The sequence below is a fragment of the Manis pentadactyla genome, chromosome 2 (genome assembly GCF_030020395.1).
Source record: "Manis pentadactyla isolate mManPen7 chromosome 2, mManPen7.hap1, whole genome shotgun sequence".
Lineage (NCBI taxonomy): Eukaryota > Metazoa > Chordata > Mammalia > Pholidota > Manidae > Manis > Manis pentadactyla.
This window is the reverse complement of record NC_080020.1, coordinates 44,583,199-44,609,880: the sequence shown is the minus strand read 5'-3', so window position 1 is coordinate 44,609,880 and position 26,682 is coordinate 44,583,199. Positions and strand designations below refer to the sequence as shown.

General features: G+C 35.0%; 1 protein-coding gene across 3 annotated transcripts in view; it reads right to left on the bottom strand.

Annotated features, from left to right (window-relative positions):
- The window catches only part of RANBP17 (RAN binding protein 17), a 383,252-nt gene that overhangs the window by 249,790 nt on the left and 106,780 nt on the right, over positions 1–26,682 (bottom strand). For all 3 annotated transcript variants that reach the window (XR_008993699.1, XM_036884800.2, XM_057491712.1), the window contains one exon: positions 16,542–16,677. Coding sequence is in view for 2 of the 3 variants with exons in the window: in XM_036884800.2 (XP_036740695.2) it covers positions 16,542–16,677 (136 nt within the window). In the remaining variant the exon portion in view is untranslated. The remainder of the gene's footprint in view (positions 1–16,541; positions 16,678–26,682) is intronic.

Below are 26,682 nucleotides of genomic sequence, written 5' to 3'. Positions count from 1 at the left end.
ATAAAGAATTTGAGAATAAAGTTTAAAACTCCCAATCAGAAGATATTCAGAAGCCAAGATGTGTGTGTATGTTGTGTATATGCTTAAAAAGGATTCTTCCTTACTCAACTTTAAAATTAAAAATCCAATTTTAATTGGGTTAAAAATTAAAACGGACTTTTTCTAATACATGAATGGGCATTAAATTAAGTATATAATATTTAAAACTGTTCTCAATTAATCAACTGAGGCTATTTATAATTATGGTTAGTGGTGGCATCTACCATATAATGAGATAAAAGAAAGTTCTAGTAATACTAACAGAGGAACAATTGATGGATACAAAAGTTAAGAAAAAATTCTGCAAAAAGTTTGATATACCCTAAGAAAATTCTATTATATTCAGGAGAGTTTGAATATTTTAAACTGTATCCTAATATTTTAAATGGGTGATCTGTTTACCTATACTGTTTAACTGTTCGCCACACTTTTGATTTGTATATTATATTCCAAGAACATGCTGAGTTACTATGATTATACTGCTACTGAATTCCAGAACAGATTATTTATCTCAGAAACAATCCACATGGTTGACTGACAAACTGGTCAGTTTACAGAGGCCTAGATTTGCTGTAGATTCCTGTCCAGTTTCTGGTGCTCTAGACATAAGGTAGGCTGTGTATGACTGCCATGTGTCTCCTTTCCCAGACTTCTCAGTCTTTAAAAAAAAAAACCTTTTCCATATATTTATGTACTTATTAATTCAACAACATTTATTTAGATTTACTAATGTTATGCTCTGCAGTGGTCACTGGGGATACTGCAAGCCCTAGCTATACGAATCTATTTGGATTTCTTCCAATGTGGAACCTTTCAGGTTTTATTCCTATCTCCTACCTCCTAGATTGTGCTTTCCTTACTTTCCCAGGGCTTCTACTAATTTTTCTAGACTCCATTCAGGAATCCCCTCTGCCAGAAGCCTTCTCTAACTCCCAACATCTAGGCTAATACCCTGTCCTCTGTGCTCCAATGACGCCATATGCTTGCCATTATCACTGCATGAATAAAAAGACATTGAACTTGTCCAAATTAATTTGTATTCCTATTAAAATTATACACATAAATCATTTAAAAAAATCAAACAGTAAAAATGAAAAGCTGCCATCCTCTGACATACTCCTTCCCACATCTGAGTCCAATACTTGGTAAGCCTACTTTCAACTACTTTAGCTATTTCTTATACTATTTTCACTCACTCATCTAAATAACATGCTGATACAGCTATTTCTTGATTGTCAAATTTTAGACATTATCTTTGACTCCCTAACATATTTATGGCAATATATCTATTATTCACAACTAAGCTACATAGTTCTATGATTGGATTTCCTTTCTTGTACAAATACTTACTTCAATTCACTTTTCATTTACTTTGGTTTTCTATGTTTCTACTGCAAATTGGTCCTCAAACTCTTTTCCAGATCTGTAAAACCCCTAAACTCCTCCTAACATGATCCAACACATCAGGCAGCCCGTCAGTTCCTTTATAATAAGAAAAGAAAAACCGATGACCTCCTACCCACTGTAGTCCGAAATCCTTGCTCTCTATGCTTAAGGCACAGCCTGTCATCCTAGAGTTTCCCTTTGCCATCAAGCTGGAAATACTCTTTGCCTCTGTCCTGTGTTGGACTCCCTTATTTCTCAGATGCCATGCCTTCCTTCTGCTTTCCAGATTACTCCCTTGATTTTTTGGTAGGGCACAGTCTCCAGCAGCATCCTGGCAAGGATGTAAGGGAACTAAAGTGTGAAGCTTCATCTGGCTCTAAGTGTTTGGAGGTAAAATTTTAAGTTGGAATTTATTTGTCTCTCACATGTATGCGAGGGCATTGTTCCACTGTCTTCTATTTCTTGTGTTGCAACTGTGAACAATACAATTTTCATTCCTAATGCTTTGAATGTGACCATCTTTATCTCTCTGGAAGCTTTTAGGATCTTCTCTTTTTCCCTCCCTGATGTGAACTCCCAATGATGTGCCTTGATATATAGATGGGTCTTCTTTCAAACTGCTGGACTGCTGCAAAGTCCTTTTCAACATGGTACATCTTATTTTTTGTAACAAGAAATTTTCTAGTATTCATTCATTTTCCCTTACTGGAACTCTTATTAATCCACTGTTGGGTTTCTTGATTTTTATTTTTCTCTTCCATTGTCCTTTTATTCTAACTTTCTGGTTGATATTTGTCACAACTTTATCTTGCAAATCTTTCACTAAGATTTAATTTCTGCTATCAAGTCTTAAATTGCAAAGAGTTCTTTTTTCTCCTTTGAATTATCCTTTTTATAGAATCCTGCTCTTATTTCATTGTAGCAATATTAATTTGTTTTGTTCCAATTTCCTATTTTTTGTTTGCTTTTCTCTAAGAGGCTTTCTTCAAAAAGTTGGCAGTTGTCAACTGTCATCACTTTTCAGAAAGAATCACTCAAGACTGAATAGAAGCTCTTTGTTCACAACAGGGCTTGTCATCTGATAAACTTCACTGTAGCAGGAAAAGGTAGGTTGATTTTTTAAACTGGCGATCCCACATATTTTTATCTATAGGAATCACTCTTAAATTTCTTAGTCCTAAAAACATTCACCAATCTCCTACTTTGGCGTTTTGAGCCCAGCTAACAGTGTTATGTGTGATACCAAGAGTTAGGTAGTGCGTGGGACTATTTTCAGCCCAGTGTCTCACTTTCATCCCCTGCTGTGCAAACTTCCATTAAAAAATTCCTGTCTCCATCAAGAAACTTGAAAGAAGGAGTCCTTAGCTGTGCTGGAGTAGGTAGGGGCCACAGGAATCTAACCCCAATAGAAATTTTAAACCACTTACCTTGTTTTCAGCTACCTTCAAAGGTAAAGTGTAACCTTAGTCTCCATGTTCTGAAGGTTCAGTTCTCTCAGGTACATTAAAACAAATAAAATTTATATCTCTTATTACTAGCCTCAAGTATTTCACTGCCTAGCATCATTCCCATTTTTCCCCTTCTAAGTATATTTCTTCTTTATTCCTTTATTATCCTAATAAGATTTCCAGGTGCAGAGGAAGATAAATGTGAATATTCAGTCTGCAGTTAAACTAGAGTGTCTATAATTGTTTTGTAGATTATTAAAAATTCCATGTTTAGGAAAAGGAATAAAAAAAAAATAATAATAATAATAAACACCTATCCAAGCCCACAATGAAGACTAAGAAATATAACTTTGCAGATATAGATTTAGTCTGTTGAGCCTTCTTCCTAAATCCCATGCTTTTGCTCAACCAGAGAAAACCATTATCCTGAATTTAGTGTTTACCAATCCCATACACATCTTTATACCTTTACTATATTTGGAATCCACAAACATAGTATTCTTAACATATTTGATACAGGGAGTATCATGTTTTATATATATTTTACAACTTTTTGCATACAATCTGCATTGCATTCTATTTCCTCCTTTAGTTCTGTTAGTGTTTCTTTCACATATGTAGGTGCTCCTGTATTGGGTGCATATATATTTATAATGGTTATATCCTCTTGTTGGACTGAGCCCTTTATCATTATGTAATGTCCTTCTTTATCTCTTGTTACTTTCTTTGTTTTGTAGTCTATTTTGTCTGATACTAGTACTGCAACACCTGCTTTTTTCTCCCTAGTGTTTGCAGGAAATATGTTTTTCCTTGTCTTTGGGTTTGAGGTGAGTCTCTTGTAAGCAGCATATAGATGGGTCTTGCTTTTTTATCCATTCTATTAGTCTGTGTCTTTTGATTGGTGCGTTCAGTCCATTTACATTAGGGTGGTTATTGAAAGATATGTACTTATTGCCATTGCAGGGTTTAGATTCATGGTTACCAAAGGTTCAAGGTTAGCTTCTTTAGTATCTTACTGCCTAACTTAACTTGCTTATTGAGCAATTATAAACATAGTCTGATGATTCTTTATTTCTCTCCCTTCTTATTCCTCCTCCTCCATTCTTTACATGTTAGGCGTTTTATTCTGTACTCTTTTGTGTTTCCTTTGACTGCTTTTGTGAGTAGTTGTATTTGTTGCCTTTAGTTAGTATTTGGTTGGTCTGATTTCTTTGCTGTGATTTTATTTCCTCTGGTGACATCTATTTAGCCTTAGGAGTGCTTCCATCTAGAGCAGTCCCTTTAAAATACCCTGTAGAGGTGGTTTGTGGGAGGCAAATTCCCTCAACTTTTGCTTGTCTGTGAATTGTTTAATCCCTCCTTCATATTTAAATGATAATCATGCTGGATACAGTATTCTTGGTTCAAAGCCCTTCTATTTCATTGCATTAAATATATTATGCCTTTCTTTTCTGGTCTGTAAGGTTTCTGTTGAGAAGTCTGATGATAGCCTGATGGGTTTTCTTTTGTAGGTGACCTTTTTCCTCTCTCTAGCTGCCTTTAATACTCTGTCCTTGTCCTTGATCTTTGTCATTTTAATTATTGTGTCTTGGTGGTGTCCTCTTTGGGTCCCTTCTGTTGGGATTTCTGTGTGCTTCCGTGGTCTGAGCAACTATTTCCTCCCCCAGTTTGGGGAAGTTTTCAGCAATTATTTTTTCAAAGACACTTTCTATCCCTTTTTCTCTCTCTTCTTATTCTGGTACCCCTATCATGCGAATATTGTTCTGTTTTGATTGGTCACACAGTTCTCTTAACATTCTTTCATTCCTGGAGATCCTTTTATCTCTCTCTGCCTCAGCTTCTCTGTGTTCCTGTTCTCTGATTTCTATTTCATTAACGGCCTCTGGGACCTTATCCAGTCTACTCTCAAGTCCTTCCAGAGATTGTTTTATTTCTGTATTCTCCCTCCTAACTTGATCCTTTAGCTCCTGCATATTTCTCTGCAGGTCCGCCAGCATGGTTATGACCTTTATTTTGAATTCTTTTTCAGGAAGATTGTTTAAATCTATCTCTCCAGGCTCCCTCTTATGGGTTGTCTGGGTAATTCTGGACTAGATCAGATTCTTCTGCCTTTTCATGGCAATAGAGGTAGTCGTAGGCAGTTGGCATGTGTGTCAGTTGGGAGAACAATGTCCCTTCCTGCGCCTTGCCCTCATCCGCTGCTTGTTCTGGTTACCTGCACTCAGGGAGCAACTTCTGGTTTTATTTCCTGAGCCCCCATGGGCAGGGCAGCCATTGGGGCAACCCAGTGTCCTGCGGGGAGAGGCAGGCATGCCAGGTGTGCTCTCCTGTGAGAACGGCGACCTTTGCACCCTGTCCCGGCTTCCTCTGTCTGTGATGGGCTGCTGTGTGCCGGTGGGGCCTCTCAGTCTGGCTGGGACAGCTGCAGAGGAGGCTCTGGGCGGCCACTGTGCGCTTGGCCACTCTCAGGCTGCTCCCCTGCTATGGCAGGGCCACGCCAGAGGCAGAATGGACGAGAGGCTATTTATTGCTGTGAGGGACTTCAGAGCTGTGCTGCCGCCCAGGGGGTTAGGGTGCATGGAGTTCCCTGGGATTCCAGCTGCTGGGCTGAGTGTGCCGGGACAATTCCGTCCAGCTGTGAAGCCCCTGTCCCTTTAAGACTTTCAAAAAGCATTTTCTTTTCTTTTGTCCCAGGGGCGCTGGCTGCGGGAACCCACTCACAGGTTTTATTGTTCTGTTTCACTAATATCCAGCACACCTTGCAATGTGTGTCTGTGCTCCCAGTGTGGATGACTAGGTCTGGGTATTTTGCAGTCCTGGGCTCCCACTTCCTCACTGCTCTGACTCCTCTCCTCCCACCTGGGAGCTGGGGTGACAGGAGCACTCAAGTCCTGCTGGGCCATGGTTTGTATCTTACCCCCTTCTTGAGGTGCTGAGTTCTCACAGATGTAGATGTAGCCTGGATGTTGTGCTGTATCCTCTGGTCTCTCTTTTAGGAATACTGGTATTTGTTGTATTTTCAAAAATATATATAGTTTTGGGAGGAGATTTCCGCTGCCCTACTCACGCCACCATCTTGGCTCCTCCCCCTTATCTTTTTTACTATTGAGTTATAAGAGCTCTTTATATACTTCAGATGCAAGTCCCTCACCAGATAAATGATTTGCACATATTTTCTCCCACTCTGTGAGCTGTATTTTCACTTTCTTCATAGTGTCCTTTGAAAGAAAGTTTTTACTTGTGAAGAAGTCTAATTTGTCTATTTTTTTCCTTTGGCTGCTTGTGCTTTTATCTAAGAAACCACTGACCAATCTAAAGGCATGAAGATTTACTCCTGTGTTTTTCTGAGAGTTTCATTGTTTCAATTCTTACATTTAGGTTTGATTCATTTTGACTTAAATTTTGTGTATGATGGGAAATAGGGGTCCAACTTCATATTAGGTAGATTTCCAGTTGCCACAGAACCATTCATTGAAAAGACTTTTCTTTCACCATCAGGTTGTCTTGGCATCCTTGTCAAAAATAAAGTGGCTGCAAATGTGAGAGTTTATGCCTGGACTCTCATTCTATTTCACTGGCCTATATGTCTATCCTTGACAGTATCCCCGCTGTCTTCATTACTGTTTTGATATTGGGAAAGGAATGTTCTTTTTCAAGATTGGTTTGGCTATTCTTGGCCCTTTATATTTTCAAAAGAATTTTAAGTTAAGCTTGTCAGTTCCTGTGAAGACAGATGAGATTTTGATAGAGATTGTACTGAATCTGCAGAGTATTCTTGGTATCTTAACAATGTTAAGTCTTCTGATTCATGACTATGGGATACCTTTCCATTTATTAGATTTTCTTTAATTTGTTCCAACGATGTATGTAACCTGTGAACAGAGGTAGTTGTACTTCCTCCCTTCCAATCTGGATGCCTCTTACTTCCTTTTGTTGTCTAATTTCCCTGACCAGAACATCTAGTACAATGTTTAAGTAGAGACATTCTGTCTTGCTTCTGATAATAGGGGAAAGTGTTATAAGTTGTTTGAATTCAGTTTACTTTTTTTTTTTTGCATTTTTTCTGTATCTGTATTCATAAAAGATACTGGTGAGAAGTTTTCTTTTTTTGTGATATATATGTATGACTCTGTATCAGGAAATACTGGCCTCATGGAATAAGCTGAGAGGAGTTCTATCCTCTTCTACTTTTTGGAAGCATTTATGAAGAATTGGTATTAATTCTTTGAATGTTTGGTGGAATTCACTGGGGAAAACATCTGGGCCTGAGTTCTTCATTGTAGATAGCCTTTGATTACTAATTCAATCTCTTTATTTATATGCTTATTTGCATTTCTATATCTCCTTCAATCAGTTTCAATAGTTTGTCTTTCTAGGAATTTGCCCACTTCATCAAATTTACCCAACTTACTGGTATTCAACTCTTTACAATATTCCCTTATAATCATTTTTATTTCTGTAAGGTCAATAGTAATATCCCCTATTTTATGCCTGATTTTAGTATTTCAGTCTTTTATCTTTGTCAATCTAGCTAAAGGTTTACCAATTTTATTTATCTCTACAAGGAACCAAGTTTGGATTTCATTGATTTTGCTATTATTTTCTACTCTGTTTCCTTAATTTATGCCCCATTAATTTCTACTATAATCTTTATATATCCTTTCTTCTGCTTTGTTTAGGTTTAGTTTCTTCTTATTTTTTCCAGTGTGGTAAGGTAGAAGGTTAGGTATTTATTTAAGATGCTTCTTTTTAAATGTAAGTGTTTACTGCTACAAATTTACCCCTAAGTAGAAATTACTGCTTAGAATCTAGTACTTTAGTTGAATGTTACAAGTTTTGGTATATTGTGTTTTCATACTCTTTCACCATGAAGTATTTCTTAATTTTCCTTGTGACTTATTATATTTCATTTTATTTTGGTATCATTAATGTACAATTACATGAGCAACATTATAGTTACTAGATTCCTCCCATTATCAAGTCCCTACCACATACCTCATTATAGTCACTGTCCATCAGCATGGTAAGATGCTATAGAATCACTACTTGTCCTCTCTGTGTTACACTGCCTTCCCCATGCCCCATCCCCCCTACATTATGTGTGCTAACTGTAATGCCCCTTTTTCCCCTTATCCCTTCTTTCCCACACATTCTCCCCAGTCCCTTTCCCTTCGGTAACTGTTAGTCCATTCTTGGGTTCTGTGAGTCTGCAGCTGTTTTGTTCCTTCAGTTTTTGCTTTGTTGTTATATTCCACAGATGAGTGAAATCATTTGGTACTTGTCTTTCTCCTTCTGGCTTATTTCACTGAGCATAATACCCTCTAGCTCCATCCATGTTGTTGCAAATGGTAGGATTTGTTTTCTTCTTGTGGATGAATAATATTCCATTGTGTATATGTACCACTTCTTCTTTATCCATTCATCTACTGATGGACACTTAGGTTGCTTCCATTTCTTGGCTATTGTAAAAAGTGCTGTGGTAAACATAGGGCCACTTATGTCTTTTTCAAACTGGGCTCCTGCATTCTTAGGGTAAATTCCTAGGAGTGGAATTCCTGGGTCAAATGGTATTTCTATTTTTAGTTTTTTGAGGAACCTCCATACTGCTTTCCACAATGGTTGAACTAATTTACATTCCCACCAGCAGTGTAGGAGGGTTTCCCTTTCTCCACAACCTCGCCAACATTTGTTATTATTATTTTTTGGATGTTGGCCATCCTAACTTGGTGTGAGGTGATATCTCATTGTGGTTTTAATTTGCATTTCTCTGATGATTAGCGATGTGGAGCATCTTTTTGTGTGCCTGTTGGCCATCTGAATTTCTTTCCTTGTGACTTCTTATTTGACTCATTGGTTATTTGGAAGTGTGTTAATCAATTTCTACATACCTATGAGTTCTCTTTCTGTTATTGATTTCTATTCATTCCATTGTTTGGAGAATGTACACTGTATTATTTCAATTCTTTTAAGTTTATTGTTTTGTGGTAGAGTGTATGGTCAGTCCTGGACAATGTTCTATATTTAAAAAGAATGTATATCCTGTTGTTGTTGGGTATAAACCTATATAGTTGTCCATGGTCTAGTGGGATTCCAATGTTGTTCAAGCCTCTACTTGCTTATAGATCCTCTGCCTAGTTTTTCTATCCATTATTGAAACTAGGACAATATAGTCTCCAACGATTATTGTTATTTCTTGTTATGTCAGTTTTTGCTTCATATATTTTTAGCCTCTGTTGTTCATGTTTATAATTGTTATATATTCCTCATGAGCCAACCCTTTATCATTCCAAAATGTTCCTCTTTATTCCTAGTGACATTTTATTATTTTAAAATCTATTTTGTCTGGTATTAGTATAGTCACTCCAGTTTTTTTATGGTTGCTGTCTGTATGATGTATCTTTCACAATTGTTTACTTTCAATCTATTTGGATCTTTGAATTTAAAATGTGTGTTCTATAGGTAACATTTTGGACATTGTTTTTTTCCTTCTAAATCCAGTTTAACAACCTCTGTCTATTGGTTGGATTGTATAATCCATTCTAAATTTAATGTTATTATTGATAATTTTAGATCTATGTCTTCCATTTCATTTTTGTTTTTTCTGTCTGGAATCTTTTTTGTTCCTCTAGCCTTCCAATACTGCCTTCTTTTGCATTAAGTGAATATTTTTCAGTGTAACATTTTAATAATGTTCATGATTTTTTGAACTATATATTTTTATTTACCTCTTGGATGGTTGCTCTGGAGCTCACCATATACATCTTACCAGAAAGTACTGCAGATTTATATTAATGTAATTCCAATGAGATAAATATTTCTCCTATATAGCTGTATTCCATTTTCTCCTTTTTTGTAATATTAGTTATTTCATGTTATACCTATACATTACAAACCCAACAAATTATAATTATTTTTTTATGTAATTTTATACTTTTTAAAGAATTTGAGAGATAAAAAGAATAAGAATATGTTTAAGGTGTTTATTACATTAACTTTCTTATTTACAATTTCTGGTTCTCTTTATTGGTTCTTGTAGATTTGAATTACTATTGAGTCATTTCCTTAGCCCAGAACTTTGCTCCAAACCACCTTCTTTTTACTGTGATGGCAAATACATTACATATTTTATCTGCATATATGCCATCAATACAGTGTATATGTGTATAAAATACATAATTGTTTTATACAACTGTTTTTTAAGTCAGTTAAGAGATGGATTACCTTCACTTGTGTTCTTTGTGTTTTCATCACATGGATTCATGTGACTTCATCTGAAGTCACTTGCTTTGAGCCTGAAGTACTTCCTTTAGCATTTCTTTTAAGGTGGCTCTGAAAGCAATGAGTTCTCTCAGTTTTTGTTTACCTGAGGGAGTGTCTTCAATTCTCCTTTAATTTTCAAAGAGGTTTTCTGGATATGTGATTCTCTGTTATAAGTTTCTTTTAGCACTTTATGTTATCCAACTGTCTTCTGTCTCCACTATCTCTAAAGAAAAGTCTGTTCATTTTACTGGAGTTCCCTTGTTCATGATGAGCAGTTCTCTTGTCAATTTCAAAATATTTTTGTCCTTCAGCAGTTTTACAATGATGTACTTTTAGCATTGATCTTTTTTGATATGTAATGTTTTTCATCAACTGTGTTAAGTTTTAAGCCACTATTTTTTTCTATTCCTTTCTCACTTTCCTCTCTGGTACTTTCCCGGGTACTCCATGCTGGTACAGTTAATGACTGCCTACAGTTCTCTGAGGCTCTGTTCATTTTTCTTCATTCTTTTTTCCCCTCTGTTCTTTGAATATTATACTATCTCTCCATCTGTTATGGCCTGGATGTTTGTGGCCTCCAAAATTCAAATGTTAAAACTAACCCTCAATGGTTACAGTATTAGGAGGTGAGGCCTCTGGGAGGTAATGAGTTAGATGAGGTTGTGAGGGCATGACCCTAATGATGGATTAATGTCCTTACAAAAAGAGGAGGAAACAAAGGATCAATCTCTCTCTTTTTCTCTTTCAGTGGTCACCAAGGAAGGCCATGTGAGGACATAATCAGAAAAAAGGACCTCACCAAGAACCTGACCATGCTAGCACACTTATCTCAGACTTCCAGCTCCTACAACTGTGAAAAATAAATTTTTGTTGTTTAAGCCACTCAGTCAATGGTTATTTATTATAGTAGCCCAAACTGACTAAGACATGATGAATCTTCAAGTTTGCTAATTCTTTCTTCTGCCATTTTAAATATACAGTTGACCTTTGAATAACAGGGGTTAGGGGAGCCAAACCCTCATGTAGTAAAAAATCTACATATAACTTTTAACTTCCCCAAACTACTAATAGCCTACTGTTGACTGGAAGCCTCACTGCTAACATAAATGGTCAGTTAACATATATTTTGCATGTTATATGTGCTACATACTGTATTCTTACAATAAAATAAAGCAAGAGAAAAGAAAATGTCTTTTGATATTGTTGCAGATCTCCAATTTTCCAATATATTTTTTAAAATCCACATATAAGTGGACACATGCAGTTCAAATTCATTTTGTTCAATAGTATACTCTTGAGCCCCTTTAGTAAATTTTTCACTTCAATTATTGTTCTTTTCAATGACAGTATTTGTTTCTTTTTTAAATAATCCCTATCTCTTTGCTAATATTCTTTATTTGATGACACTGTGTTATCATACCTTACTTTACTTAAGTGACCTTATTAATATTGAGTCTTCCAATTCATAGACATAAACCATTTAGTTTGGCCTCATTTATTTCAACAATGTTTGGAGTTTTCAATGTATAGTTCTTATATATCTTTCATTAGACTTATTCCTCAGTATTTTATGGGGGATTTTTTGGTACTATTATAGATGTTATATTTTTAAATTACATTTTCAAATTGTTTGTATGCCGAAGACATTCTTAGATATGTCTTTCTGTATGTGTGTGAGCTTCTTTAAAGTATGTTCTTAGAGTTTATATTCCCTGGCCTAAGAGCGCATGCATTTTCAACTTTTGTAGATATTGCTTGTATTTTTACTTTGCATATTGTTTCTTTTGATGGAACAAAATAAGTTTTTACTTTTAATATGGGTAGAATTTATGTAAATTTTGGGTTTACAGTTTGGAATTACGTAAAAAAAAAATCTTTCCTTATCCCTAATCACAATCTACTGCTTTTCACACTGAAAGTCCTCTAACTTACGTGGATTTTATTTTTCTATGCTATGAAATTTTACAAAATTTTACATAGAGATAAACCAAATGTCTGGCAGTATTTACTTAACAGTGTCTTTTCCTTATTTATAGTGTTTCAATGTATAAGTGGGAAAATTTTATAATTTTTAACTTTGCTCATCTTCCTCTTTAAATAAAAACTTACTGGGGAGATGGACCACCCTATTTGCATTTACACCTCTGGTCTTAATACATAGTAGTTACTTATTAGCATGTATTGGATAATGAGTAGGAACAAGCAAGAGGGAAAGAGACAAGCAGCACATACACACAGAGTGGAATGCAGTGTCAAAGAAAAGGCAGTCAAAGTAAGAATTCTAAGCAGAGGAATGGGACAGGTAGAAATGTGTTTTCTGAAGATTGGAAAATTTAAAGTCTGACAAAAACAAGTATTAGGAAAATATACAGCAATAAATACCTACTCTGGTGCGGGAGGTATAAACTATTATAACACTTAGGAGGGCAGCTTGATAATATCTTGTAAACCTGAAGATTATATTCCATAGCCCAGCAATTCCATTCCTAATATTTACTTTATAAAGTAAATGCATCAGGCAACAGGTATTAGAATATTGCAGTATTTTTTGTAAACTTTAAAAATGCAAACAACCTAATATATTAACAGAAAAAAATGAATACCTAATGGTATAGTAATATACTGTAATGCTATTCAGTAACTAAATTAATTAGAACTATACGTATCATCACGGATAAACTCTCAAAAAATGTTGATCAAAAAAGGTATGTCCTGCATAGTAATTTTCTATAAAGTTAATAATATTATGTTTTGTTTTTACACACATAGAAATGTGGGAAAAGAACAATATCATGCTTGAAAATAAGACTAAATTTAGGATAGTAGCTACTTTGGGGCAAGAAGTGAAGAGAACAGAGTCAGAGCAACAATAGGTCACTTGTGTTTAATTTAAAAATACACAGATCTGAAACAAACGTGGCAAAGCATTCAGATCTGACACGGCTGGATGATGGGTGTATGAGTGTTCATTACATTATTCTCTCTGGTTTTCTACCAAAGTCAAGATTAGTCTGGTAGCAATATGGAAAATGGACTGGGGAGGGTGGAAAGTAAAATGGAAACAAAGAGGACAATTAGAAGACTTTTGAAATCTAGTGAGAAATGACAAGCAGTTCAGTAACAATGAGGATAAAAAGGAAGGGGTCTGAGAAAGGAGTGGAACTTAAGAGATATTTAGTAAATAAAATCAACAAGATTAGGTGACAGATCAGATACAAAATGTAAAAACAAATTGGAAATTTTCTGTTCAAAGTCATTCTTCCTTTTAAGTAGGAAAGTAGGTGGAAAGGGTTTTAGAAGACAGTGAGTTCATTTTTAGAACCTGTTGAGTTTGAAGGGCCCATTCACTAAGCCAGATCTAACAGGAGGCAATATAGCTAGTGGTTAGCAGCACAGATTCTGTTATCAGGTAACCATTCCAAGCCTTAGCTTCCATATCTGTAAAAAGGAATGGGGTGAGGGATGTTAAATAATAACTATTTCCATCGAGTCTAGATGGAAACTAGATGTCCATTAAGTGCTATGCAAAGTCTGTAGCACAGACTAATTGCTCAAAAATGCCTACAGCTACTATTTGATTCTTTTCTCCCTGCTTACAGAACAAGACTTCTATACATAACTTAGTACTCTTCAATGACTTCATCTTGGTCTCTGAAGCACTTATGTCTATAAATTATATTACTTTGCATATACAGGCTTTTATGAATTTTTCAAGATGCTCAATAGTATAACTTATTTAAAATTGCTTAACAATTTCACAGAGGTCAACATTATTTTCCAATTCAAGAACACACTCTTTATTACCTAAAAGTATTATATGTAAGATATAGACATAATTCCTATGGAATTCTACTAAATATTATACATTCAATCACTGGCTAGTAGAATGCATACAAGCAGTATGACAGGGACTTGAAAGTGTTAGCAATAAAAAAGAAACAAGACGGTCTTAACCCAAATTACAGTCTATATACATTTTGCTAACAAATAATTACAACGCAGTATAATAATGCTAAAATAGGGGAATGGAGCTTTATAGAACATAGGAAAAAGGAACACTTTCAGAATTTAAGTTAAGAAGGGTGTCCTAAAGGATGGGTATCTAATGTAAAAGATAAAGTACAAGTTATCAGAGTAAGGCAGTGAGTCAGAAGATGGATTAAAAAGAAATAGAATCCTAAGCAGATGAAACATTTTATTCAAAGGCTCAGAACTGACAGAGAATGCAAACCATTAAAGGAGCTGAAAAAAGTTTAATACACATAAAGTATGTAGCACGTGTACAGAGTACTGAAGCATGAAACTGTTAACATATATAGGAGACTGGAAGAACTTTGTTAAGTCATACTCTATATGATCCAATTAAATGAGATAATGCTTAAGAGTGCTAAGTATAGTTCCTGGTACAAAATATGTGCACATTATTAAACACTATTCACTTATTATTATCTAATACTCTCCCCTTTGTTGCCAGAATTTGAAATTCAACAATACACTCACCAAAAAAATATTTTCTATCTACTCTTACTTAGTTGTTTGTCACAAAAACAGGAAGTAGAGAACTTACAAAGTCCTTAAACAGTCATTGTTTAATTTGTAAAATTAGAATAACACTAACCATGCCAGCTTGTTGTAATTCCTAGAGAGATCATGAAGAGGTCCTAGAAGGGTGCCAGGGCACATACTGAAGACCACTAATAGGAAAAAATCTCTCCTGTTACGCAGATCGGCAGACAAACCAGAGGAAAAAAAAATGGAAAGCTTTGGCTTCACGTTGGGTTTATGTAGCAGGAAAGCCTTAGAAATAAAATCACCTCAGGACAAACTCTCTTTGAAAATAGGGTAAGATGCATATCGTAAAAATGTTAACGTTGTATTACAGAATTACTACCAGTGTTATGATATGGGTTTTTTTCCTTAATACATAAGCTCTTTCAAGAAAAAAAACCCTGATCTTTATAATGCACTTTTTTCATAATTACCATACACAAACACACACATTTTGGAAAAAAAATTTCTAAATCCTTTTCCTAAAAATCGAATCTCATCTTACATATTTCTTTACAAGTACTTAAAATGATGATAATCTGAAGGCTTTTCCATTCCATATTATACTGTTCTGTTTTAAGAACCAAACTAAACAGATACTGGATTAGTTATGTTTCAGGAGTATTCACTTTGCGAAAGCAAAATAACAAACTCTCTGGGTACATTTAAAACAAAACAATTTATCACAGTTCAATTTATATTCATCCTTCAAGTAGCATATCTGGGATTTTAAGAGGCACACTGTATAAATTCCATATCATGTAATTTTTGTCTGATTCTAATTTGCCTTACTGTCAACCTAAAACATTTATTTCTAGCTTCTCTTCTTTTTCCCTAATGGTCTCATTCAATAGTAGCTAAATTCTAAGAAAATTATAGTGAAATGTATCCTAAATGGCAATAAAATATCACAATATATTTGACAAAGGAAGTATCAACGTAAATCACTTAAAAGCAAAGAAAATGTTACCTGAAAAAAGTGAAAGGATGATTTTAACAAAAATCAAACAAATATTTTTTCATACTACTATACAACTATTATTAACAGAAAACCAGAAATGAACTGAAAGTTAAGCTAAATTTCTCAGGAAAGAAAAAGTCCAGTTCAATATAAAAAACTTATTCTAGGATTTTCAACAAGAAATCCTTCAACATTACTAATACAAACTACAAACCCAAAAGAGACAAGAATATCCTTAGGACTTCTTATAGAGGTTTTGTAAAGAGTCACTGCTCCAGGAAGAAAAAAATTTCATAGGTTTTACTCGGTGCCACAAGTACTTACTAAATATCTGGTAGGGTTTACATAAATGTCCTCAATAATCCTTCATTATACCTTAAGAGCAATTCATCTAAATTTGCTGATGCTAAACTTTCAGTTATCATAGTATGTGTGTTCCCTACATAAAGGTGACTTAACTGCAGCTTCTCAAAGTCATGTCTAGCTCCCTGTCCTCATCATAATCATGTAAAAATACCATGGAATGACAGAAAAATATACCGGAGCCATCATAAATAAGTGTCCAAAAAAGTATCCAGAACTACTAAAGAGTAAATCTCATTTTTTAAAACCTTGAAATACAAGGTAAAATCCATTAATGTGTTTAAAATAATCTTAGCTACTTAATAAAAAACATTCACTAACTCTGCCAATCAATTTTCAAAGAAAACAGTAAATCTGGGTATAAAACAAGAAAATTAAACTCACATTGCCTTCAATACTAATTAATCAACTGATTTCAATGGATCAATTACATTTCTTAAGTAAAATCTGCTCAAACATATCAGCTTAAAGCTATTATATGTATATATTCTTCTTCATTTTCAATAACATTTTAAAAATCTTTAGTAAAAACCTACCTTTGAGGTTCTTTGAAGTTGATCACCAACATATGTTTTACGAAACTGATCCAAGAACCACAGAATGGCAAGTTCTACTTTCTCATTAGGACACTGAGGCAATCTGTTATCCATTAAAAACATAAGCTGAAAAACTCTTTTTATGAAGGGAAAAAAAAGGCTTCAGTAAGTATTTTTAGAGACACAATATTAAAACATTTATCATCAATGAAATAATATATAATCACTGTAAAAAGTGGAAAACTACAAAGCCTTAAGAAGAAAATATTTTAAAAATCATCTGAAATTCTACCGCTATGAGATCTACAATTGGGTCTAATTCCTTCTAGTCTTTTTTCCTAAGATGTACACATACACTATAAACCTATGTGGACATACACTTTTTATTTTACTAAAAATGTATGTATAAACATATATGATATGTACATATAAATATATAATATATAAAATATTTAGTTATAAATATATATAGATACAACATCTATGTATACATATAAAATTTTAGTAAAAGAAGAATTTTATTGAATGTGTAGTTTCATATTTTACTTTTTCATCAAACCTTATATTTTTATATAATTACCTATTTTGGGGTCACATGACTTAAAATACAAAAATAATCAAGAGGTACACCTATCAAAATATATACCACTTTCTTAATGAGAAAAATTTTACCTGTTAACCTGAAATAACTTACAAGATGCTCTTAAAATATTTTTAATACAAGTATGCAACTATTATTATCAGAAAATCATATATGAATTGAAGGTTAAGTTAAATTTCTTAGAAAAGAAGCTTAATATACTGAAGTTTAATCTAGAATTTTCAAAAGAGAAGTCCTTCCATTATTTATTTACATTAAAATTTTCCAGTGGGTGGCTGCCAAGTGCCAGTTGCTGACAATATCAGTGTATTATAATAATTTTTTTAAGAGACAGAAGTAGAGGTTGTTGAGGAAACAGATTTTCTTCTTTTTCTAATTGCACAAAGGCAGCTACGACTAACCCTGACCTACCTGGATCCTTCCATATATGCAGACAAGAGTATAGACAAATACACATAATAGTTTATGTGTCTTCCCAGAGACATTTTTCATGTACATACAGGTAAATACAACTATCTAATCTCTTAATTGATTTAAACACATGGAGCATAATATACTTATGGTTCTAAACCTAGCCTTTTCCATTTAACAGTATATAGTATAAATCTTTCCATGTCAGACATAAAGATCTTCTTCATTCTCTTTTGCAGCTGTTTAACATTCCATATGAATATACTATAATATTTTCAAACATTCCCAGTGGACATTAAAGTTGTTTATAATTTTTTGCTGTTACAAAATGCTGCAGTTAACATGTACACATCATCTTACATATGTACAATTACGATATACACTTCTTAAAGTCAAACTTTTACCTTAAAGAATGTAAACTTTTATAATTTTCATGGCTAATATCATGAAATCAAAACAACTTATACTCCTATCATCAGTCTATGAGAGCGTCTACACACACAGATAATTCAGGATAACATTAAGCTAGAATTTACTGAAATCTAAAAATGGTATCTCAGTGTAGTTTTAATATGTATTTCTCTCATGTATGAGGTTAAAATTTTTCTGTATTTTTAAGCCATATTATTATACTTTCTGTGACCCACTTGTTCATATCTTTTGCCAATTTTTCCTATTGGATTGTCTTTTTATTGCTGATTTCAACAAATTCTTTATATATTAGAAAACAGAGCCCTATACCTATGATTGAACTGTAATTATTTTTCCTTGTTCTTCATTTTTTTCCTGAATTTGACTATGTTTTTTTTTTTAATGCTGTACAGAAGTTTTTGTTTTTCTTAAGCAAAAAATTTTATCATCTTTTTTTATGGACTTGGCAAATAACCAGGTCTTAACCTGAATCTAAAGAGTTTTTATATTTAACTTCTAAAATTGACCTTTGATATATTTGAATTGTTTTAAACATATCTTGTGAGATAAAGACCAACATTTTTTCCCAGATGTCTACCCAGCTGCTCAGAACCATTTCTTTTCTTGTAGAGTCCTTTCTGCTCACCATTTTGATTTAGCCATAATCATATACATTAAGTTCACTTATATACTGATTACTTACTAGATCTTTTATTCTATTCCATTGATCTGTCTCACTAAATATATCTTGACCAATTATTTTTTTCATATTATTAAATAATTTTCCAAAACATTTTTAATGGATGTGCAGGCATACTTTATTTCACTGTGCTTTTCTTTAATTGCACTTTGCAGATACTGCATTTTTTACAAATTGAAGGTTTATGGCAACCCTGTGTTGGACTAGTCTATCAGCACCATTTTCCCACAGCATTTGCTCAATTTGTGTTGCTATGTCACATTTTGGTGACTTCAAACTTTCATTATTATTGTATTTTTTATGGTGATCTGTGATCAATGATTATAACTCATTGAAAGGTCAGATGATGGTTAGCATTTTTTAGCAATAAAGTATTTTTTAATTAAGGAACATACACGGTATTTTTAGACATAATAATACTATTGCACACTTACTAGACTACAGTATAGAGTAAACATAATTTTGATATACACTGGAAAAATTTTAAAAATCCATTTGACTTGCTTTAGTGCAGTATTCACTTTACTGCAGTTGTCTGGAGCCAAATCCACAATGTCTTTGAGGTATGCCTGCATAATATTAAGACTATGCCAAAACGTAATCATCTCATTTTGAAGGTGAATTCATATTTCAGTGAAAAGTAATTACTGTCCTCTTCCCTACTACCAAAGGTTTCTAGAAACAAAATGTCTGGTTAAAACATATGAATTTCTTTTACAAACTAGGTTCTTATTGTCAGTGTTATGAAATAATATTTTGACAATCACTTCGATAGTTATTTCTAACATTTATATATTAAGCTACTTATTTAAAAGTACCCTTCACTTACCAAATATCTTTAATATCATAAAAATTAATGAAGGAACACTTACAGTTCAAATTTAAGAGTTAGATTACTATAGTCAGATTATTTTTTTTTTCTAAAAAGTTGTGTTTATTATCTAATTTTGAGAAGAGAGACAAAGGTGACTTTTAAAGTCTGTGTATTGATCAATTAGCAGACTACTGGAGTAATTTTTGTTAAATAAATAAATACACAAATCCAACTTGGTCTCTGGATCCAAGTGATTTTTCAAGTGACTTAAATAAGGCATACCTTGCTTTTAAGTTCTTTATTGAGTAGAATCACCCTTTCCCTACTCTAGGTCTTTGTTGAGTCTATGCCTTTGTTCCTGTTTACTTTTATTTCCTTTTTATAGCATACATTCCAAAATTAAAAAAAAATGTGAATCCCAAAGACAGTGTGTTGGGATGCCTTTACAATTCACACTAAGCTGGCGATTTGCATTTGGCTAAGAGGCAATGACCTCCAGCAGGACAGTAGGAAAGAGTTCCCACCAGGGCACACGATGTCCACCTTCAAGTGCTTGAATTCTAAAATAATGCCTTAAACAATACAGATGTTTATTTTTCTCTCAAGCAAAAATCCAAGGCAGTACTCCAAGACTAACTGGTGCTCTATGGTGATCAAGGGCTCAAGTTAAGCTCCTCCTAACTTGTTACACTTGCCTCATTCACAGAATCACTCTGAGGTTTAAGATGGACACTTCAGTTCCAACCATTATGACCACATATGTTGCTCATACCACATTCACCTACATACAGTTGCCCAGAACATAATCATTTAACCACACCTATCTGCAAGAAAGTCTAGTAAATCTAGGCTTTACTGGGGTGGGCAAATGTCCAGCAAAACATCAGGTATTCTGTTATTGGAGAAGAAGGGAAAAAGAGATATGGACAATTAGTAGTCTGCTGCAGTGCCCTCAAAGATTTATGGCCACCTCAAACAAGTACTTAAGACCAAAACTTAAATTACATATATAATATTCACTTCCATTTTCAATTTATTGTTCTATATTTCTTTTACCCTTTCTCTTAAATTATTTTTTGGTAAAGAGTGAGAGGCAGAAAAAGATGGCAGTGTGAGAAGTGAGGCAGAAACTTCCTCCCAAAACCACATATAACACAAAAATACAGCAAATACAACTAATCCTGAAAGAATGACCAGAAATAAAACTGCAACAGACAGCCTACATCTGGGGAAAAGAAAAGACCTCACAGAAAAGGGCAAAATAGCAAAACCTCAATCTGGCAGGACCCAAGCTCTCCCCCCTCCCCACCTAACCAGCGAGAGGAACAGAAACAGACCTGGGAGGAAGTAGAAGCCCAGCACTGATAAACACCTACCCCTGGAGTTGTGCTCCAGGAGTACGAACCATATTACATGGTGCTCTGGAGATTAGTGGGGTTGGAAAGCAAAGGCAGGCAGAATCGGAGAGACTGAGATTTCAGCCACTTGTGGAGAACAGGTACACACAACTGACCATTCAAGGACAACAGAAAGGCAGGCACTTTGAAAGACTTCTCAATAGTGAAAGCACTGCTAAAGAGGCAAGAATTACACAGTGCTTGCTGCTCAGGAGAAAGGACAGGTGGACAAAAATGTCCCAGCACACACAGCCCAGCAGGTTGAGAACTTTCAGGAGCTTCAGGCACTCCATCCCACTGTCTGACAATGCAGTGCTGAGGCTCCCTACTGTGATACATAGGCTGCCACTCTTTCCTCACTGCACTACCAAGTGGCAAACCTGCTGCCCTGGCCAACGTACCAGGCCAGTTGGAGGGAGGCTCCACCTATAGCTGCTGAAAGAGCATAATGCACAGGCTCCTCCATGGCCCTGGCAGTGGAGGCAGGCACTATAGACAGGAAGCAGAAATGGGCTCTTTCATCCTGGCAGGCACCAGTCTGCTCACCTGCTGTCCCCGCCATTGCACCAGGCCAACCAGAGAGTGGCCACACCTATGGCAGTTATAAGGACATAATTCAGAGGCTCCTCCCTGCATGATTAGTGCACTGGCCTTGGCAGTAGAGGCATGCCCTTCAGACGGGAAGCAGAAAAGAACTCTTTCCTCCCAGCAAGCACCAGGTTTAACTTACCCACGATCCCCACCATTGCTCCAGATTTTGGGCAGCTCCAGAGAGTAAAGCTTCTGGGCACTAGAGAGCACTGCTTACACAAAGTTATTATTATACAGGAATCACTTAAAAATTAAAAAAGCAAAAGAATTTGTCCAAACAAAACTACAGGAAAAAAACTCCTGAAAGAAGGCTAAGTTAAAATGAAATCACCAACCTTCTTGATTAAGATTTCAAAACAAAAATCATAAACATGCTCACAGAGCTAAATAAAAATATTCAAAACCACAGAGAGGACTTAAAAGAAAGAGACAGAAACTTTGAAAAATACAGTATCTGAAATGAAACATACAAGGAAGGGACTTAAAAGCAGATTAGAAGAGGTAGAGGAGACAGTAAATGGAATAGAAATTAGAGAAAAGGAATACAAAGAAGCGGAGGCACAGAGAGAAAAAAAGATTTCTAGGAATGAAAGAATAGTAGAAGAACTGTGTGACCAATCCAAACAGAACACTATTCACATTATAGGGGTACGAGAAGATGAAGGCTAGAGAGAAAAAAGGGATAGAAAGTTTCTTAGAGGAAATAATTGCTGAAAACATCCCCAATCTTGGGAATGAAATAGTTTCTCAGGCCATGGAAGTACACAGATCTCCCAACATGAGGGACTCTAGAAAGACAACACCAAGACATATAATGATTAAAATGGCAAAGATCAAGGACAAGGACAACCAGAGACAGAAAAAGATCACATACAGAGGAAAACCCACAAGGCTATCATCAGACTTCTCAGCAGAAACCTTAGAGGCCAGAAGGGAGTGGCATGATATATTTAACGCAATGAAACAGACGGGCCTCCAACCAAGAATACTCTACCCAGCAAGATTATAATTTAAATTTGAAGAAGGTATTAAACAATTTCCAGATAAGCAAAAGTTGAGGGAATTTACCTCCCACAAACCATCTCTACAGTGTATTTTAAAGGGCCTGCTCTAGAAGGAAGTGCTCCTAAGGCTAAATAGCTGTCATCAAAGAAAAGAAAACCACAGTAAAGGACCAATCAATTACTAAGCAAATGTAAAATTAAATCAACTACTCACAAAGTTAGTCAAAGAATACACAAAGAGTATAGAATATGACACCTAACATATAAAGAGTAGAGGAGAAAGAAAAGGAAGGGGGGATAAAAGAACCTTTATACAGTGTTTGAAATAGCATAATAAGTGAGTTAAGACAGACTGTTAGATAGTAAGGAAGCTGTCCTTGAACCTTTGGTAAACACAAATCTAAAGCCTACAATGGTAATAAGTACATATCTATAGATAATCACCCTAAATGTAAATGGACTGAATGCACCAATCAAAAGACATAGAGTCACTGAATGGATAAAAAACCAACACCTATCCATACACTGCCTACAAGAGACACATTTCAAACCCAAAGACGTACACAGACTAAAAGTGAAGGGATGGAAAAAGATATATCATGAAATAATAGGGAGAAAAAAGCAGGAGTAGCAGTACTTACACTAGACTAAATAGATTTCAAAACAAAGAAAGCAACAAGAAACAAAGAAGGACAATATCTATGCACCCAACATAGGAGCACCTAAATATGTAAAACAAATACTAACAGAATTAAAGGGGGAAACAGAATGCAATATAGAATGCAATGTGTTCATTTTAGGAGACTTCAACACACCACTCACACCAAAGACAGAACAACCAGACAGAAAATAAGTAAGGGGACAGAGGCACTTAACAATACATTAGAACAGTTGACTTAACAGACATCTACAAAACAAGAAGACCCCACCCAAAAGCAGCAGGATACACATTCTTCTCAAGTGCACATGGAACATTTTCAAGAACACATCACATATTAGGCCACAAAAAGAGCCTTAGTAAATTGAAAAAGACTAAAATTGTGCTAACCAGCTTCTCAGATCACAAAGGTATGAAATTAGAAATAAATTATGCAAAGAAAACAACAAAGCCCACAGACATATAGAAGCTTAACAACATGCTCCTTAATAATCAATGGATCGATGACCAAATAAAATCAGAGATCAAGCAATATATGGAGACAAATGAAAAAACAACTCAACTCCCCAATATCTGTGGGATGCAGTGAAGGCCGCTCTAAGAGGGAAGTATATTGCAATACAGGCTTACCTCAAGAAACAAGAACAACCCCAAATAAACAGTCTAAACTCACAATTAATGAAACTAGAAGAAGAACAAATGAGTCAGTAGAAGGAGGGACATAATAAATATCAGAGTAGAAATAAATACAATTGAGAAGAATAAAACAATAGAAAGAATCACTGAAACCAGGAGCTGATTCTTTGAGAAAATAAACAAAACAGATAATCCCCTGCCACACTTATCAAGAAAAAAAGACAGTGTACACCCATAAACAGAATCAGAAATGAGAAAGGAAAAATCACTATGGACACCACAGTAATACAAAGAATTATTAAGAGAGTACTATGAAAAATTATATGCTAATGAATTGGATAACCTAGAAGAAATGGACAACTTTCTAGGAAAATAGACTTCCAAGACTGACCCAGAAAGAAACAGAAAATCTGAACAAAGCAATTATGAACAATGAAATTGAATTGATAATCAAAATACTACCTAAGAACAAAACATCTGAACTAGATGGCTTCATGGCTGAATTTTATCAAACACTTGGGAAAGGAAAGAACTTATACCCACCCACCTTAGAAGAGGATGGAATAATTCCAAACTCATTCTATGAGGCCAGCATCACTCTAACACCAAAACCAGACAAAGATACCACAAAAAACAGAAAATTAGACATCAAAAAGAACATCCATCATGATCAAGTGGAATCTATTCCAGGGATGCAAGCATGGTACAATATTCGGAAATCCATCAACATCAACCACCACATCAATAAAAAGAACAAAAATCACATGATCATCTCCATAGATGCTGAAAAAGCATTTGACAAAATTCAACATCCATTCACGATAAAAACTCTCAGCAAAATGGATATAGAGAGCAAGTACCTCAATATAATAAAGACCATATATGACAAAACCACAGACAACATCATACCTAACAACGAGAAGCTGAAAACCTTTCCTTTAAGATAGGGAACAAGAAATAAATGCCCACTCTCCCCACTTTTATTCAACATAGATCTAGAGGTCCTAGCCATGGGAATCAAACAAAAAGAAATAAAAGGCATCCAGATTGGTAAGGAAGAAGTTAAATTGTCCCTGTTTGCAGATGATATGATATTGTACATAAAAAACCCTAAAGAATCCACTCCAAAACTAATAGATCTAATATCTGAATTCACCAAAGTTGCAGATACAAAATTAATACACAGAAATCTATTGCATTTCTATACACTAACAATAAACTAACCGAAAGAGAGATCAGGAAAACAATTCCATTCACAAATGCATCAAAAAGAATAAAATACCTAGGAATAAACCTAACCAAGGAAGTGAAAGATCTATACTCTGAAAACTACAAGACACTCACGAGAGAAATTAAAGAAGATACCAAAAAATGGAAATACATCCCGTGCTCATGGGTAGGAAGAATTAATATTGTCAAAATGGATTCAATGCAATCCCTATCAAAATACCAACCACATTCTTTAACAAACTAGAGTAAAGAGTTCTAAAATTCATATAGAACCACAAAAGACCCCAAATAGCCAAAGCAAAACTGAGTAGGAAGAATAAAGTGGATATAAACCCAAGCATATATGGTCAATTAATATACCATAAAGGAGCAATGGGGAAATGACAGCCTCTTCAACAACTGGTGTTGGCACAATTGGACAGCTACATGTAAGAGAATGAAACTGGATTATTGTCTAACCGATACATAAAAGTAAACTCAAAATGGATCAAGCACCTGAATGTAAGTCATGAAACCATTAAACTCTTAGAAGAAAACATAGGCAAAAATCTCTTGAATATAAACATGAGCAACTTTTTCCTGAACACATCTCTTTGGGCAAGGGAAACAAAATAAAAAATAAACAAATGGGACTACATCATGCTAAAAAGCTTCTGTACAGCAAAGGACACCATCAGCAGAATAAAAGGCATCCTACAATATGGGAGAACATATTTGTAAATGACATGTCTGACAAGGGGTTAATATCCAAAATATATAAAGAACTCATATGCATCAACACCCAAAAAGCAAATAACCCTATTAAAAAATGGGCAGAGGATATGACCAGACAATTCTCCAAGAAGAAATTCAGATGGCCAGCAGGCACATGAAAAGATGCTCCATATCACTAATTATCAGGGAAATGCAAATTAAAACCACCATGAGATATCACCTCACACCAGTTAGGATGGCCGACATCCAAAAGACAAGGAACAACAAATGCTGGCGAGGATGTGGAGAAAGGGGAACCCTCCTTCACTGCTGGTGGGAATGTAAACTAGTTCAACCATTGTGGAAAGCAGTATGGAGGTTCCTCAAAACCCTAAAAATAGAAATACGATTTGACCCAGGAACTCCACTCCTAGGAATTTACCCAAAGAAAACAACTTCTCAGATTCAAAAAGACATATGCACCCCTATGTTTATTGTTGCAGTATTTACAATAGCCAAGATATGGAAGCAATCTAAGTGTCATCAGTAGATAAATCGATAAAGAAGATGTGGTACATGTACACAACGGAATACTATTCAACCATAAGAAAGAAACAAATTCTACCATTTGCAACAACATGGATGGAGCTAGAGGGTTTTATGCTCAGTGAAATAAGTCAGGCAGAGAAAGACAAATACCAAACGATTTCCCTCATTTGTGGAGTGTAACAACGAAGCTAAACTGAAGGAACAAAATAGCAGCAGACTTACAGACTCCAAGAAGGGACTAGTGGTTGCCAAAGGGGAAGGGTGGGAGAGGGCTGGTGGGGAGAGAGGGAGAAGGGGATTGTGGGGTATCATGATTGGTGCACATGGTGTGTGTGGGGTCATGGGGGTAGACAGTGTAGCTCAGAGAAGATAAATAGTGATTCTGTGGCATCTTACTACACCGATGGACAGTGTCTGCAATAGGATATGGGAGGGGACTTGATAAT